Source organism: Condylostylus longicornis, unplaced genomic scaffold (genome assembly GCF_029603195.1).
Source record: "Condylostylus longicornis isolate FDR11 unplaced genomic scaffold, ASM2960319v2 ptg000121l, whole genome shotgun sequence".
Taxonomy (NCBI): domain Eukaryota; kingdom Metazoa; phylum Arthropoda; class Insecta; order Diptera; family Dolichopodidae; genus Condylostylus; species Condylostylus longicornis.
In genome coordinates this window covers 263582-282324 of record NW_026578089.1, presented here as the reverse complement: position 1 = coordinate 282324, position 18743 = coordinate 263582, and the positions used below count along the sequence as shown (strand labels likewise).

The 18743-nt window shown below is 29.1% G+C and overlaps 1 protein-coding gene across 1 annotated transcript; it reads right to left on the bottom strand.

The window, feature by feature from the left end:
* Positions 1-623: 623 nt before the first annotated feature.
* LOC129614825 (uncharacterized) lies at positions 624-1568 on the bottom strand. The gene has a single exon (XM_055529724.1). It carries the CDS (start codon positions 1566-1568, stop codon positions 624-626), a length of 945 nt encoding a protein of 314 aa, XP_055385699.1.
* Positions 1569-18743: the final 17175 nt, after the last annotated feature.

Sequence of the window (18743 nt, the reverse complement as noted above, 5' to 3'; positions counted from 1 at the left end):
TATCCCAATGCTGACCATATATTCGAATTCTGTTTTAGCCGTTTTATGACGCACTGAATCAAGTCTACGTGGAGAGGAAAAAGGAAGTTGTCCCTTGGTTATGATGTGATGAACGACCGAATGTTTAACAGGTGCGGAATAATCTGAATCCTGAGTAAGGGTTGGATAATTTTTAAGAATTGCGCCGTATTCACTTTCCACGACGTAATGCAAAGGTGTAACAACGTCAACCTTAGCCTGCGAAACCTCAACTGACATATTTGTGCCTGGATCTACCAATCTCTTGTTCTTCAGATCGACCAATAGCCCGAAGCGTTCCAAAAAATCTGCCCCTATTATAGGCCTACCTACTGACGCGATGATAAAAGCGTGTGAAAATTGCCTGCGCAATCCGATGTTTAGTTGAAGTAGTTTAGTACCGTAAGTTTGTATAAGAGTGCCGTTTGCAGCAGAAAGCAAGAAGTCCGAAGGCCGATTTTTGCATCCAATATTTCCCCGATTTGGTATAACAGAGACGTCAGCGCCCGTGTCGACAAGAAATAAAATGTCGTTGTTAACGTCTCTTACGAATAAGCGGCGTGAAGAGTAATTCCCGTTATTAGCCGCGACAATAATTGGGCGTTTTAGTTTGGGGAGTTCGTTTTTGTGGAAGCGTTCGCCCTATGAAAGGATGAGGAAAATCTACATCGTCCTACACATTTCAGCGCGTCGCGCCCGAATTTTTTGTGATACCAACACAAGGGTTGTCCAGAGGCGGACCTATTTCGACTGGAATTCCGACTTCTAGAACGACTTCGAAAAGTTGATCCCGTATTGAGTTTTGCTAGCATTTCTTCAATCCTCGACAAACGGTCTTCAAAGTTAGATGAAGTGTCGGTGATTTTACTCGAAACTGGAGAACTAGCGCATATATTCGCGTTGTTCGTTCTCGAAACTGCATTTAAAAGCGCGGATTGAGAAGCCTCATATATTTTATCTGCTAAAGAAGTGAGCTCATTCATAGGCCTATCACACACGGCCAGTAAGGTGATGTAAAGGTTGCGCGGTAAACGACGAAGCCACAAGTTTCTGATAATACTTTCATTAAATGAGCTACCCGCTAGCATCCGCATGGACCTAAAGACTTCGGATGGCCTGCGATCACCAATATCTTCTCGATCTAGGAGAGATTCCAATTTTTTAATTTCGGAAAGCGAATGTCTTTCCACGAGAGCCCCTTTTAGAGTTTCATACGGCTGCGAACTTGGTGGATTTTTTAAAATATCGATCACGAAATCTAGTGTATCTGGAGGTAATGCAGACACAGTTAGACAGTATTTGGTATTCCTACTGGTTATTCTATAAACCGAAAATTGCGCTTCCGCCTGAATGAACCAGGTCGCCGGGTTGGCAGACCAAAATGGGGGTAAACGAACGCGCACAGAGTCTACTTCGTGTTTTATCTCAGTCGCAGGACTGAAAGGGTTTGAGTCGGTATTTGTTTCTTCCTCCAAAACACTAGGCAAAGGAGGCATCAAAGGATTTGTAAAATGGGTCTGTTTGATAGGTATTTTCTCGTCATTCGACATATTTAAATTGATTTTATGAAATACAAAATTTAAAACAAAGAAAAATTTGTATCAAATTAAAATGAAATGTTTAAATGAAAAAAAAAAAATTTCGGAACGGTCTAAACTACGAAAAGGTTAAAAAAGAAAAAAATTGAAGAATTTTCAATTGAACTTTGATATTAAATAAATATTTTTAATACTTCTAAAAATAAACGAATTGTATTAATAGGGCTCAGTATACACTTAATAAGTCGGTAAGTGTATAAAATGGTAAAATAGTTAAATCATAAATATTTAATAGTATCGATGCAAAAATAGCTATTGCAAATTCAAGAATCTCCTCAAAATAATTTCATAAAAATATATGAATCCTCGAACCATAAACTTAAAAAAAATTTTTAAAATGGTAAGAAAAACTTGGTTTAATTTAAAATTATTTTCATTTAAAATTCATTAATTAAATTAACGTTCAATAAAAAATGGTTTTACTGTATTCACCAAAAATTAAAAAAAAAATAAATGTATGATCACTTCAGGTAAGAGAAAAAAAAATATATCAATATGAAAGGTCACAATGCACTTAAATTTTACAATATATATGTGCATACCCCAATGTACATATATGCGTGTTAAAATTGATATTAAAAAAATTTCGATATTAAAAAAAATTTAAAATTCATTAAATACAATTCCTATATATGCATGCCCGTATGTAAGTATGTACTTATATGGGTATATGTAAAAAAAAAATTTTTAAAGATGTATAAAATAATGTTTTTATTTTCTATATTTAAGAAAAATTAATATTAAAAAAAATTTTAAATTTTTAGATGTTAAAATTACAATGTATATGTTATTTTAAAATTTAATTAATTAAATAAAATAATATTTGTATCACTAATTAAAAAAAAAATAATTAACAAACCGAAAATTATAATTGAAAAATTATGACTGTATGTCTTTATGATGCTAGGTAAACGTCTTTTTGACCTAGGTGTATTTTTGAGAAAAAAATTTTTTTTTTTTTTAAATAAACAAACATACATACAAATATTAAAGAAAATAATATACTTTTAATATATTTTAAATTTTGCAAAATTTTAAATGAAATATACTATATGTAATGTACATAATTTGATATTAAAATTATATTAAAATCACATTAAAATTTAATATATTAAATACGATATATTTTATGTTCTGCATTTATGTATGTATGTTGTGATAAAAATATTTTTATTCTATCATTAATATTTATTAATAATAGTTTAGTATCTAAAATAGTAAAAAAAATGTTTGAATCAATTTAAGTTTAAGTTCAATTAAAAAGAAAAAAAAAATGTAATGATTTCGGTTGGTTAATTAGTGAACTACTTATGTTACTATGTAATTATTTGAAATTTTAATTTTTAATCTTAATTTTTGAAACACAAAAACTTTTTTTTTTAAAAAAATGTATTTTAATTATTCTTTTTTTAAAAATTAGAAATGTAAAAAATAAGGAAATTGATAGAACTTATCTTTATTGATGATGCTTTCTGGTTGATGAAGTGATGGATGAGTATTGATGATGAGTATATTGATGGATGAGTATTGATAATTCCGCTTGAAAATGTTGATGAATGATTAGTTGAACGCAATTTTATAGTTGAATGGTTGAATGTGCAATTGTTTGATTGAAGTTGAAATTGTGAATGTATGATGCAAGTGTCCAAGTTGAAATTATATATGATTGGATGATTGTGTATGATTGTGATGATGATAAAAATTTTAACTGATGATGATGGATATTGTCTGCATGTAAAACTTTTAACTAAGGGTTTTTATTTAACCACTATACATTTTTATTTTAAAATTTTTTTATTTTTTAATTATTATTATAAGTGTTATAATTTAAAGTAAGTTTAATTATCCTTTTTTATTGAATATTGAAATATTATGTTTATAAATTTTGCATTAAACTTTTAATTATTATTATTTAGTGATTTCCGTTTTATTTACTAGATTTTATATTATAACTTATTTTAAAAAATATAAAAGTTTTTATATTTAAAACATATAAATATTTCACTTTAGTCTTTTTTTGTTTCACGTGTTTTTAGTCTGGGGTCACCAATATGGCTTCCTGGTTATTTAAACAAGAAGACCATTTTATGTTTCAATTTTATTAATTTATTTTTTAATTTAACATTTCATTTATTAAATTATTATTATCACATTTTACTTAATTTAATTATTAATTCATTTATAATTATTATTCTTATATACAATTTATTTTTAATGTTCAAATTGAAACACTTATAATTATTTTTATTACACTTAAAAAGAAAACACATGCTTTTTTTAAATCAACTTAACTGCACTGTGACCATTAATCGAGTAGGAAGATAAGTATAGAATTTCAAATTATTTATACATATTATAATGAGAGAAAAATGAATTTTACAGTTAATTCATTTTTCGAAATTAAACTAAATTACTAATGTGTAAGTGAATCATTATGTATGTAATTTAAATATACATAATTAAGCCAAGTTTAAGAGAGTATGATAATATTCAAGAAAGTGTTTTTCAATAATTTAAAAATCAAGTCAGGAGTGTAGAACCTTTTGTGAGAAAGATCTCAACAGGATATAAATACATGTTAACAGCTATAGATATATTTTCAAAATACGCTTACGCAGAACCTGTAAAAACAAAAAATGCTGAAAATGTTTTAAACTCTTTAAAATTAATAATTAAAAGATCAAAATCAATTCCCAAAAATATTCAATCTGACTAAGGCAGGGAGTTTTTTAATTTAAAATTCCAAAGTTATATGAAAGAAAAAGCAATTAATCATTATCACACATTCAGCGAAATGAAAGCATCAATTGTCGGAAGATTTAATAGAACATTAAAAAATATGATGTGGAAAACCATTAGTTTAAATAGAAATTATAAATGGTTACATATTTTATCATCATTAATACGGAAGTATAATTCAACAAAACATAAGAAAATAAAAATTTCACCTGAAGAAGTTACAAAGAAAAATGAACAATATTTATTAAGAAATATCTATATAGAACCTAAAATTTTTCAAAAAAGTAAATATAAAATTGGTGATTATGCAAGGATAAATAAATACAAAAAGCATTTTGAAAAAGGTTATAAACCTAACTGGTCTACTGAGATTTTTAAAATCGCTAAAGTAAATAAAACATATCCCATTACATATCAATTAGTTGACTATAAAGACAAAACTATTTCTGGTGGTTTCTATAAGGAAGAACTTACTTCTGTTAAATATCCTGATGCTTACCTAGTAGAAAAAATTATTAAAAAACAGGGAAATAAAGTTTTCGTAAAATGGTTGGGGTTCAGCGACGATCATAATACATGGATCAATAAAGATAGTATTATTTACAACATAGTACATATTATATACATAGTTTTATTTTTCGACCTTTGTACAATAATAAAAATTGGAGAATGTAATTCTTATGTTTGTTTTTTTTTTTATTTTTTAGTTTATTTTTATATTTTTATTTTTTTACATATTTAGTTTTGTTTTAACCTCTTATATCCGTAAGGAAGGGAGCTACCATCTACAGCAAAGTTGCGTTTTTCTGATTTTGATTGATATACTTTTACTTGCGGAACCGGTAGTACTTTGTGTTCTTTGTTGCGCCCAATATTTTGTGATAATATATAAATTTCGTTGTCTGCTTTCAGGTTTAACACAGATTCTTTGATTGTGTTAAAATTAATTTTTTGGGAATCTTCATAATTTAAACAAAAACCCTTAACTTCACATATAATTTTTTCTTCTTTATCTTTTGCACTATATACTTTAAATGAGTAATTTTTGGGGCCACCGCTTACAAATTCTGTTATGTAGCTATCTTTACCATAACATTCTAACTCATCTGTCATGTCACCAATAAAATCCCCTACTGAAGGTTCATAGTCCCCTTCACGACTGATATACACTACGGAATCAGTATCGTAATATAAGACTCTTTCTTGAAATATTTCTAAGTAACTGTACAGTTTTAATCGCGCCTGAGTTGTTGTGTAAGCAGCAATACACACATTAACTGTTGGTAATTAATCCATTACTATTTCCTTGTACTGCCAATTAACTATAATGTTTTCTTCATTTACCGGAAAAATATAACAAACTTCTATAGATGGGTTTGTTAACAGGTTGTACATTTCTCTAGGCCGGTTAATGATTGACGTTTTTTGCAAATTTTCTCTTTGACCAAATTTGCCCCAAAATGAATTCAACAATAATTTGGCAAATGATCTTAAGCCAGGATTGTTGGAAACCTTTTCATGCTCCAATTGAATATCTTCTTTATCAAAAAAATCTTTAACATAGTTTTCTTTTTCGTTATTAGTGACACATTTAGATAGCCAGCCTGAAGCTTCTTGCTTAATTTTAATAAATTTGTTCATCATATTTGCAAATGGCGTGTTTCCATGTTTTTATCATATTTTGTAGTTTGGTATTCCCAAACTCCATAAATTGCTAACATTTTATAACCTTTTTGAATAGCTTTTACAACTTCGTCAACTACCCATGTTCCTATTAAAGCTCTTTCCTCATCTGAATGTGGACAACATTCTTCAAGCCATTTTTTTTCACTACAACTTCGACATAATGAAAACATTAACTTGTTGTTTTGTTTTAGTGGGAGAACGGGATGTAGTAAGTTCGTTGGTGGTAAAATTTTACATTTAAGAATTCCGTCCATGTTATTTAGTTTTAGAGTAGAATAAATACTTTCCCCGACATAAATTTGCGGGTGGCCAATAGGAAATTCTCCGTATTTGCAAACCCAAGGGTATAACGAGCAAATGTCTATATATTTTATTTTTTCTTCCTCTTTACATTTATAATAGTTGTAGAAATTTCCTGTTCGTCCTCCATAAAAAGCATCTCGAGAATTCAATGGTGCATGTTGCACTAACGGATGATTTTTTAAATAACTTGCTTCTTCTTTACTAATTAATGAATTAAATTCACATTGTCACATTTCAATAACATCGTAACCTAATTTTCGTAATCTTTCAGCTTTTTTAATTGTTCTTTCATACCTCGTGTTCATTGTATCATTTGAATCGTCTTGTAAACTGTTATTTCGGTTATGTGGTATACAAGTAGGGTGTCCATGATAATGACAACCGTAAAATTCAAAAACTTGATTAGTTTCTGAACAAAAACCGTCCACTTTTACACCGTTAACAAATGATTTTTTCTGTTTTGCTGTATGCCTGATGTTAATATTTCTTTTTTCTTCTTCCCATACTAACCATTGAATAGCCACTTTTGATTGATTGTCTGAGTTTCTGTATCCATGTTTAGGAATTAAACTAATTGTGTCCTCTTTTAAAAAATTTCTTCTAAATGCAAGATTGCATGCAGATGCAATTGTTGTTGCTTCTAGAAATGGTTCAACATTACACTGCTTCAAGAACATTTCTCTGACTTTTAAACAAGATTGTGTTAAAATGGTAACATCATTGACACAGTATTCAATAATTTCTTTTTTAATGTTAAACATTTCATTTTTATTTTCTTCATACCATTTTAAGAAGGTTTCACGCTCATCTACTTTCATGTCGTTTGGATTATAATATTCTACAGAGGGTAATTACCCAATATAATTTTCATTTTTCGCTATGTTAGAAAGATGCGGAAAATACCCTTTCTTCATATTAAATTGTAGATCAAAAGCTTTTGGTAATTTCGACAAAGCCATTGGAAAATAATTTAACGAATCTATAAATTTTATATTTCCCAAAAGCATCATTATTACTTTTGTACCCCTCATTATCAGTTTAGTTTGCAAGGATGTTTTTTCTAAAATAAAATTCAAAATAAACTGATGATCGAAAACTTGTCCATTGTGTGCAATTACTATAATATTTTTAAATTTTTTTTTCATTTCCAATATGTAGTTAAGAAAAGTTTCTATAATATTTCCATTTTCAATTATTTTTCTTCTAATTTTGCAATTTGCGCATAAATATAAAGATACAATATCAACACATTGATCGCACCTTTGCTCAAAAAGTTGTTTCATGTTGTTTAATGACTGTTTTATTATTTTTTACAAGTTTTTCTTCAAAAATCTTTTCTTGTTTTGTTTTTAAATCATAAAAAATGAACAAGAAATTTTTTAAATTGGGTTGATTTTTATTTGGTTGGATATAGCATAAATGGTTACTTTCCACGTACTTACTAAACATTTGGAACATTTATGTATTAGTTCGCAAATACTTATTGTAGTTGAACTAGAACTTTTGTGGTTATCAAAACATTCTTGACCATTAAATTTTCTGTTACAATTATTACACATAATGTTTTTCAAATTTTTATCACATGGTGATGATTTTTGACAACACGGACATGATCCAGTACATCTATGTCCATTTTTGTTATTATACGCTACATGACAATCTTCACAACAATATATACAACTGAATGCTGCTGTAAGTGACGTAATCACGTTGTAATGATTTTTGTGAAATAAAATATTTAATTTTTTCCCTGTTCCTAATCCTTCAAATATTACATCTTTTCCTTTTGTACCATATTTTTATACTATTATTTTATAATTAGATAGATGCTTTTGAAATTTGCTTAGTTCGATGACCCCACAGCCGTTTCTAGGAATTGTAAGACCTGCATTTTCAATAAGTTCTGTGACTTTTTTCGTTTGCAATTTTAAATTAGTTTTTATTATTTGTTTATAATCTACAGATTTTTCGACTTGATGAATCGCTACAATTAAAGCTCGAGGCAAGCATAAATTATTCTGTTTGAAATTGTAATAACTCCTCTACGGTGTTTGCATTCGTCATCAAAATTAGTTGTATTTTAAAGTTTTACCGGTTCCTTGTGGTAATTTAACACATGTTGCTGTTATACAAAATTTATCAGAGCTTAAACCTTCAGAGTTACTCTGAAAAATATTTGATATGATGTTCCACACGTCTTCAAATTTAAGCTCTCTCGCCTCCTGAAATTTCACCCATCCCGGTCCTCTGTGTTCAAAACTTTCATCGCAAAATGTCAATCCTATTTGATCTGTGGGGTCAACTCCTTCAAGAATGTATTTCAAAACTTGTTCAATTGCGTTTTTGAACCAATCAATTGGCTCTAGCTGTGATGGTGCTGCTTTAACTTTAAATTTTATTACGCGACCTTGAATATTGAACCATTTTATGACGGATATGTTTTCACTTTCGATGGTATACGCCTTTAAATTTTCTCGAAAAGATTGTAGAAATTTTTTTAAAATAAACTTGCGCGCCATGTTTTTATTCGAAAATACGAAAGTATACTGGCTGTAAACGGATTCAAATTTATTATATTAGTAATAAAAGAAATTAATTGTTACATTGTAGCAAAATCATATTTCAGTTAATTAAACCTTAGACTTAGAATCCATTAAAAATAGATCAAAAATAGAATCAGGTTTAATCATCTGAAATGTATAAAAATAAATGATGATTTCTAATTGAAAAGATAAACACCAAATGCGATGCAATCAATTGCATTGTACACTTCAAAATTATAGTTTAATCGTGATACATAAATTATGGTTTAAGAATTTTTTTTCGGCTTTAGATCCTATTTAAAGAAAAAACCCTTTAACAACTTTGTATTGAAACTATTTTAAAAATAGGAAAACTTGCAACATTGTGGTTTTAATCATCTTAAAAAAATTATCCTGTCATTTTTGTAATAAAATTAATTATAATTTCTAATTAAAACACTGTAATGCATATAATTGTGTTTGATTATGGAAGATTTTATATGCGCAGTTTTTGTATAAATACTTTCAGAATTTTCTAAATATTCATCAGTCGCATTTCTATTACCAAGAAAAAATATATATCAATACCTAATAGAAATGGATTCGCTTGACTTGACCTATGAAGAAAGCCAAATTTTGATGACTGCCCCAAAACGGAAAAGGGTTAGTCATCAAAGTCATCAAAAGCCAGAGCTGAATCAACAACAGCAGCAACAGCAACAATATCATCAACAACAATAACAACCGCAACAACAACCGCAACAACAACCGCAACAAAAACAGCAACAATATCATCAACAACAAGAACCTCAATAACAACAGCAAAAATATCATCAACAACAACAACAAGACAGCATCTAAATTTTGGATTGTTTTTCAATTGGGTTTGATGAATCTCAGGCCCAAAAAGAAAAGGAGGATCCAGATATGGATCTCATACGTATTTTTAACAGTCAAGCTGTTGTTAAAAAATACTTAACGGTTTAACAAATGGACCGAAATGAAAACTATGCCTTAGAAGGCATAGAAGAAAAATTTTGTAGAAATACAAAAAAACCATATTGGGTGTTTGTCACCCAAAATAATTATACTTTTATGCCTGACAATTACGTCAGGATTTTTAAATTAAATAAAAAATACCTTCATTTGGTGAATTCAGGGAAATTCATCATAAAAACAACAGATAATAAATATTTAAAATTGTCGAAAATATAAATAATTTTAATTTAGTATTTAAGGAATTTAATTTTTTTTTTGTTTAAAAATGACAAATGAAAATAAAAATAAGTAAAATGAAAGATTTGTATTTTATTTCAACTTTCAGGTATTTTTTTTATTTTCCTAGGTTTTTTTTATTTTTTTTCAGATATGAGTTATGGTCGAAATAAATTTCAATTACAATAAAAATAATTATGTGTTTTTAAATGTTTCATAATTTTCCTTTTTCCATAGGTTTAGATTTTATGTTATGAAATCTGTTGCTTCCATAAGAAAAAATCTGATGTGGTCAGCACATAACCGACTGCATTGTGTATTGTCTAGTTAAGTGAAAGTGTTACAGAATATTATAAAAATGTCTGTTAAATACTTCTTTCCAATTTTTGGAACATTAGTAAGCTTATAGTTAACATACCTAGAAAAATGTAAATTTGGCTCTTAGTAGAATTTCGCTTTGTGCTACCCGAATTCCCTGAAATGCTCGCCAGTTAGTTTCGGTAACAACCAGCACTCAAATATCAAATTTCAAGAAATTCCATCAATTCGTTCCGTAGATATGGTGAAAAATGTAAAATCGGCCCGCGGATCAGTTGTCGAGCCCTGATCTTTCCAAAAAACTTACATGGTCATTGTTTTGATACGAGGAATTTAAATATTAAATTTCAATAAAATCGATCAATTATTTCTCTTTATATACACAAAAATGTATATTTGGCCCGTAGTAAACGTCCAGTTGCTGATGCCTGATTTCTTCCAAAACATAGGAATTTTCGCGGGCGGTCGAGCTTAGCTTATATATAAAATTTCAAGTAAATCGGTTTAATATTTTCTTCAAAATGTTCAAAAATGTAAAACAGGCCCGCTAAAAAGTGCAGTTCCCGAAACCTGAGAAAATCCCAAAAGTTGATCAATCCGTGCCATGGTGGAAATAAACTTACACATGAAATTTCATCAAAATCGGTTCAGCCGAACTTGAGATACACGCGTGCACACACAGACCGACAGACCGACTGACCGACAGACCGACAGACCGACAGACCGACAGACGGACAGACCGACAGACCAACGGACCGACAGGTTGCTCAAAATAGTTCACTTACACTTCCCTACCATGGGGAAGTGCATTCCCACCGAAAACTCGATATGCAAAATTTGTTGCCATCACATAACCTACCTATTATTTACACAATACGGTCGTTAAAAAGAACAACATTTAAATCTATTTTTTTGTTGTTTTTCAACATACAAATAACACCAATATACTTAGTAACAGGCTCTCAGAAAATTTAAAAAATACGACATTTTTAATATATGAGTTAAAAAGTTGCTTTATTTTTTTTCTTCATTCTGCTTTTATAAAAACCACAATCAAAACCAGATCATTTAAAATTACTTTTCTTTACATATCACTTTTAAGCCTTCAACATTTTTTTTCTTGTTGTACGAAGAATCGAACAAGAATTTCATTCCTTCTATTTCCTAAACTCAACCTTAAGTAACTACATATATATGAATAGATATGTATGTTATGCATCATAAAATGCATTGAAATATTTTCATATTTCTTTTTACTTTTTAATGCGAAAAATTAAACAACAGAAGCAAAACAAAACAAGAAAAGCAATACAAGATGTAATTAATCATAAGATATAAATAAATGTTATCTTATTGCATTTTTCTACACTCTTCTTCAAAATAATAAAAAAGTTGTAGTAGTAGTATTCTTGCACATGGTACCTATATAAAAATAATACTACTTTTTTCATGATATCCCGTTAACATTATTTATAAAAACATTCCCTTTATTCCCAACTTTCTGAACTCTTTATTTCAAAGCTAGATCTACGACCTTAAAAACAACTTCCACCATTAATTAAAACTTGCTCGACGATACCAATGCCATACAACTCCTCGAATCAACAACAATCAAAGGGTCATGACATACTTACACATCAATCATGCAAAGTCTCAAGTACGCTAAACTCAAACAAGTAAACAACTTGCTTTGCAACCTTTGACCTACTTTATAGTTCATTGACCTGGCGGCCAGCTCAGCTTCGTACATTTATATGTACATGGGTCATGACACACTTAAACAAGTCATCTACCTATACCAGGAAATAAACGACCCGTTATACAGGTCATGACACACTTTAACAGGTCATCTACCTATACCAGGAAATAAGAAAGTGAAAGTTAGGCGTGCAATATGGGCTGATTTTTTCTCAGCACAAAGACACCCAATACCTACTACCTTGTTTTTTACTGAGTCAATGTTTTATTCAGGTATAAAACAAATATCCATCCAGTTGGCTTAAAGCTTTTGCTCCATTCTATTAACTTTGTTCTAAAGAGAACTTATTTCAAACCACAGACATCTTTATTTTCAAAACTCCGTAATACACAATTTACTAATTTATACATACGGTGTATTCAAAGTTGGTCATTATACTTTCTGTTAAGAAATATATTCTTATATTAAGTATTTTCGAATAAATTTGAAATATTCGTGGTGATTTGGGATGTTTGAAAAAAAAAACGATTAAATACAAAAAATATGCAGAAATTATTTTATTTCGTTTAAATATTAACAAAATTAAATTTCTTGTGCTTTCAAACTAGTTACAATTCATTACAAGTAACAAAATATTTTTCAGCTAAAACCAAAATAGTAAATACATAACAAAATTGTTTTTGAATAAACTACATAACATATTTACATAAAAAAATAAAATTTTTAATCAATTTTTCTTAAAACTAGTAAATTTTATAACAAAATTGTGTTCAACTAAATTCACAAAATATTTTAATTTTCTTTTATTAGAGATTAAATTACATACCTATTTAAATTGTTGAAATCTTAACATTACTAAGTAATTGATTAAATTATATTTGCCACAGGCAGAAAAATAGAATTTAAAGCTTTTACAAATTAAAAATACTTCGGTGGTGTCGAATTCGTTTTTCCTAATGCTTGTATTCATTTATCCCTGATGACCTCATTCTTTGGCAAAGTAAATGTAAATATAGCATTTACGTTCTCCTTTTCTCGTAGAATATTGCTTCTGCATCCTTCTACGCAACACCCTCGGGGCATTTATATGACACAACACCTATTTATATGAACGCAATCAAATATAAAATTATATTTTATGTAAATACGATTACAATAGATACATTAAAAAGTACACCGAATCTTACTAATTTATTAAGTCGTTTTTTATTTTTAAATAAACGTTAGTACTATTTTTTCAAATTCACCTTTGTTTTATTCTAAATATTTTGAACAAAAGACAAAACTTAGTTAATATAAATTATAAATCTTTATTTTATTTAATAACACAAAAAATTAATATAATTATTCACTAAATTTAAATTAAACTTAAATTTTAAACAACAAATGAATTATTTTACCGCTTAGGGACACAGCCTTCCCGTACGAAATTTATATATGGACTAAAGAAATGAATAGTCTTTTCTGAACAAAAAACTTTGGATACACACATACGCCAAAATATTAAGACGTCTTGTGCAAGCGGGAGTTATTTATTTTTCCGTATATAAAGTATAGGAAAAAATATTGAGAATTTAAAAAGCGGGAGTTTCATTTCTATAATTTATTCCAATACAAGGTGGCAGAAATGGTGTATCCATATAATAAAAGCGAAGCGATTTAAAAACAAAATTTGGCTATTAAAATAAAAAAAATACAATTTATACGTACATAATTTGAAAAAGACAAATAATATTAAAACAAAAATGTAAAATTTGTAATTAGTAATCGTCATTATATTTATTGTAATAAATATTTACTCTAAGAATTTTTTATTTTTATTTCAATTTTGTCTTTAAATATTTAAAACAAATATTTTTCATGAATATATGATATATGATCATAATATGATATTTTTTTTATAAATTGCTGTATTTCTATACCTTGTCTACATTGCGGCTTGACGTGAAAGAGTAATTGACGTGAAATCAGCTCGAAACTCAAGCTACGTTTTTACTATGTTAGGTTAAAAGCCCAAAACGGCGTTTAGCTATTAAATTTCTAATCATTATTAACATTAACATTCCAGTAAGCGACTTGAGTAAACCCGGTGTCAAGTCAAGTACCGTTTATATTGACATAATAATAAACTAGGAGCGGCCATATAAACGGGGTACATGTATGTTACTACATTGTATTGTGTTTTTAAAAAAATCAGCTTTGATAAAGCGCGTATGTAGCGCACGAAATATATTAGCAAAAAATAAAAAAAAGTATTTTATTCCGAATAAAAGGAAGTTTTCTTTTCATACCAATAAAAAAAAAAATCTGATATTTAATCCCTGATATATCCCAAAAGTTGATCAATCCGTGCCATGGTCGAAATAAACTCACATATTATAAAATTTCATCAAAATCGATTCAGCAGAAATTGAGATACACGCGGCAACACACAGACCGACAGATCGACAGGTTGCTTAAAATAGTTTATTTACACTTTCCTACTGTGGAGAAACGCATTCCCACCGAAAACTCGATATGCAAAATTTGTTGCCATCACATAATCTACCTATTGTATACACAATACGGTCGGTAAAAAAGAATTGTGTATCTACCTTGAATAGGTATGTGCTGTATAACAAAGTATGAAATTTTACATTTATAACTATTGCTTTCATATATTCGATTGTTTTTACCTAAATTTTATGAAATGAAAAATAAATTTTGTTGTTATCGAAATAAAAATAAGGTTTTTCCCTAACTTAATTTAATTTTATTGCAATTCGATGTTTTTGATACACTCGTTTGTTTACAATATTTTGTTTCTTTCTTGCCTACACAAATAAACTCTTATTTCCATCTATTTCTAAATAAAAATGGAATATTTTAATATTTTGGAAGTGGCAAGCAAATGAAAAATAACGGAATGGAACGAGTCGAATTACTTCTAGATAGATACACTTTGCTTGACCTCAACAAAATAAAATGCCAAAACTGGTGATATGAACTATCGGATATCCACTATCGAATAACTCGAATTGTTACGAAAAATTTATTCATTTTAGGTAATCGAAAGATTAAATTTAATCGATACTCCTTTTTCTATCGAATATTTTTAATTTTTCCTCTTTTGAAATAAAAGATTTTTTTTCACTCAAATATTTTTGGTTTTTTTATGTGAAATTGTGAGAAAAAACACAACAATATAATTACCATGTTAAAGAATGATAGTTGTCAACTCAAATTGACAATATTCTTAGCAACTAAGTGCAATGTAAAGCAGCACCATTCAAAAAGGAACTTCACACTAACAATTTTTTACCGAAATAAACTGGTTTTCATGTCATCATAAACTAGTCATATAGTTCATTTCAGTGATTTGTTCTGAACGAACTCCTTTTTTTTCACTGGTCGATTATAAAATTACATTCAATCGTTAATTTCGTTCACTTCCCTTCTGTATATATAATTCCATATTTTTTGGTTATAATTATATGGCTATTCGTATCTATGGTAAATTTTGAAGAAAAAGATATGTAATGGGTTTTGTAAATTAGTAATAAGTTTTGAACCACAAAATGTCTCTACTTATATAAACCAAAAAGCTTAAAACGTAGAGAAAAACTTAAAACTTTTACTTAAAAATTTGTTATATTATAAGTAATTTCTTAAATTTGAAGAAATAAAAATTTTAAACCATTTGAGTTTAAATTTTATATTCCCCATAAGAAATTTATAGAATAAAAATATTTGTAACTATCTTTATTTTTAATACTCGAAAGAAACTGAAATTCTATCCTACTTTAATAGTGTACTTTTATCCCTAATGTGTTTAATGTTTAATTTTGTTTTAGTTTTTAAGAATTTAGGTAAAAAAGCGATCATAGTTACTATTTGTTTCTAAATATTTTATGGATAAATATAAGACATATGGTAGCCCAGTTCGAGGCTTCCTTTTTTTTTATTTCATACAGGTAGCTTTCAATTTGATATGGAATATTGATAAAACCAAATTAAAGTAAAATAAATGAAACAAAGATACACACAAAAGTGACCGAATCAGTTGCCAATATAAATACAATATAAGTAAAATATAAAGTAAAAGTAAATTAGTTCCCCAGTTCTAATCCAATTCCCCAGTGTAAGCGCTACCAAAGACATGAGCAATACCCAAAAGTATTGTCAGAGGAAATTCATTTGTGTTAAATGCGCTAACAATCACGCAGCTGCTACCTGTTCTAAGTCCAGAAACACACAAGATAAATGCTCTAATTGTGGCCACCAGCGCCCAGCCAATTGCAGGGGGTGCGCTGCAGCTAAAGAATTACAAAGAAGAAGATATGAAAAAATCTATAACAAAAAATAACTTCAAAATAATTCATAAAAATCTTCTTCCACAGAAAAAATAACTACGAGCAAGTGATACGCTCAGGTTGTAGCAGTTGGCCAACAAACTTAAAATAACGACTCGAACTTTTCAAATATGTTGAACAACATTATGCAGATGGTTAGTGTTTTATCTTCTAGACTTGATGCAATCGAAGCAAATCCATCACAGACGGTGGCTCGGCAAATCATCCAGATAATTAAGACATTCTATTGTCTTTCTGAACACAACTTAAAAAAAATAATTACCTGAAAATTTTTCAAGCAATGGGAGATAGGTTTATTATCGACGGAGATTTTGATGCTTAACACGTTGACTGGAACTAAAAATTGACAACCATAAAGGGAAAAGAGTTACAAGAGGCAATTGGAAATACGAACTGGGATTTTCACAGCACCGGGAAACCTACATATTGGTCAACTGATCCAAACAGAATTCCAGACTGTAGACTTCTTCATAACAAGTAAAATATCAGCTAACTTTATTAACTTAACTGATAATTATGACTTACCATCAGATCATTTTCCATGATATTGACGCTTAGCGATAAGATCATTTTAAAATCAACAGAGCCAATGCTTTCCAATAATTCTACAGACTGGTGCAGGTTTAAAGAGGTATTAGAAAATTCCATAAATCTCACAGTTAAAGCACCGTGCTATATCGCAGCTAGAATCAGAAGCTGACAGTTTCATTTCTTTAGTCCAGCAGGTTGCCTGGAGAAGTACGAGAGAGCTTAAATTAAAAACCGTGGGGATCAACCACTCAGCTGAACTTAGAGGTCTAGTCGGCGAGAAAGAAGGGCACGCAAAACCACGAGAAAAGAGAGCCGGCAGATAAAAATGTACTTAACCGAAAAACCCAGACGATTACTTTTTGCTTGAAACCTAGAAAGTCGCCCAATGACATAAAGTTCTATCGTCCGATTTCACTTCTACCAACTCTCTCCAAATTGTTTGAAAAATTTTTATTAGGAATAAAACCAATTATCGATAATGCCAAAATTATTCCGAGTCATCAATTTGGATTCAGGGTAAGGCACTCAACGGTAGAGAGATATATCGCATTACTGACGTCATTGAGAAATTTCTTGAAGAAAGACAGGTCTGTTCAGCAATATTTTTGGATGTAGTACAGGCCTTTGAAAAAGTGTAGCATGAAGGGCTTATTCACAGACTCAACAAATGTTTACCTAAACAGTATGTAGATCTCCTTGCTTCATACCTAACCAACAGAGTATTTCGTATAAAAGTGGAAGATGAATATTTGGATCTTATGAACATAGAAGCCGGTCATTTACTTGTGTATACAATTCACCTCCTAACGTACGGAAATGTAATTGTAGCAGCTTTTGCAGATGATACGGCGCTTTTGGCAACCGATTCTGATCAAACCCAGACTGCGCATAGGTTACAAAGAGCCAGCAATATTGTATGTGGTTGGATCAAAAAGTGGAATATTAAATTGAATGAGTCCAAATCAACCCATATTAATTCACAAATAAACGTATAATCCATAAATATTTCCTATTATTTTTTTTTCACTTTTAGTCGTAAGCAATTACGTTTTTTTAATAAAATCAGTAGTTTATTTGACATCTAAGTTTTTAATTTTTTAGGTGCCCTTCTTCTAATAATTTGAAAACATTATATGAAAACTTAAAGTTTCATAAAAACGTAAATACGCTAATGAACGATCATCAGCAGAATATACATCATTTCAAAACTTAAGCAGCAACCTTAATTTTTCAATTTATTGTAGTTAATAACAGTTTTATATTTATAATCAAATTTAAAATATTTACAATTAAAAGCGCAGTTAGGTATGGTTAAACCCAATATACAATGATCTGTAATTCCCAAGTCTAATATATCAGCAACAAACTCAATTTTATTATTTCTGCGTTTCCTTACAAAAATATGGTCAATACAAGAACGAGAAATCGGACGAGTGGGAACTGAAATTAAAGAGTCCAAACCAAAAGAAGATAATAAAAATGAATAATCATCAATATTGCGGCTTTGACGCAGGATATCAATGTTAAAATTTCTTACTAAAATTAAGTTTTTAGAATTTTTTCTAGAGAGAAAGTTTTTTAAATCACACAGACATTGCACAAAATCTTAATGACATCCATACTATTAAAATTGAAATTAAAAATGTGACAATTTCTTAAACTGCTTCTGATGTACACTGCAACACCACCTGGAGCATATAAATTGTTACATGTAGCACTAGAAGAATAGTTCGAAATCGCAAAATTTCGAATTAAAATTAAA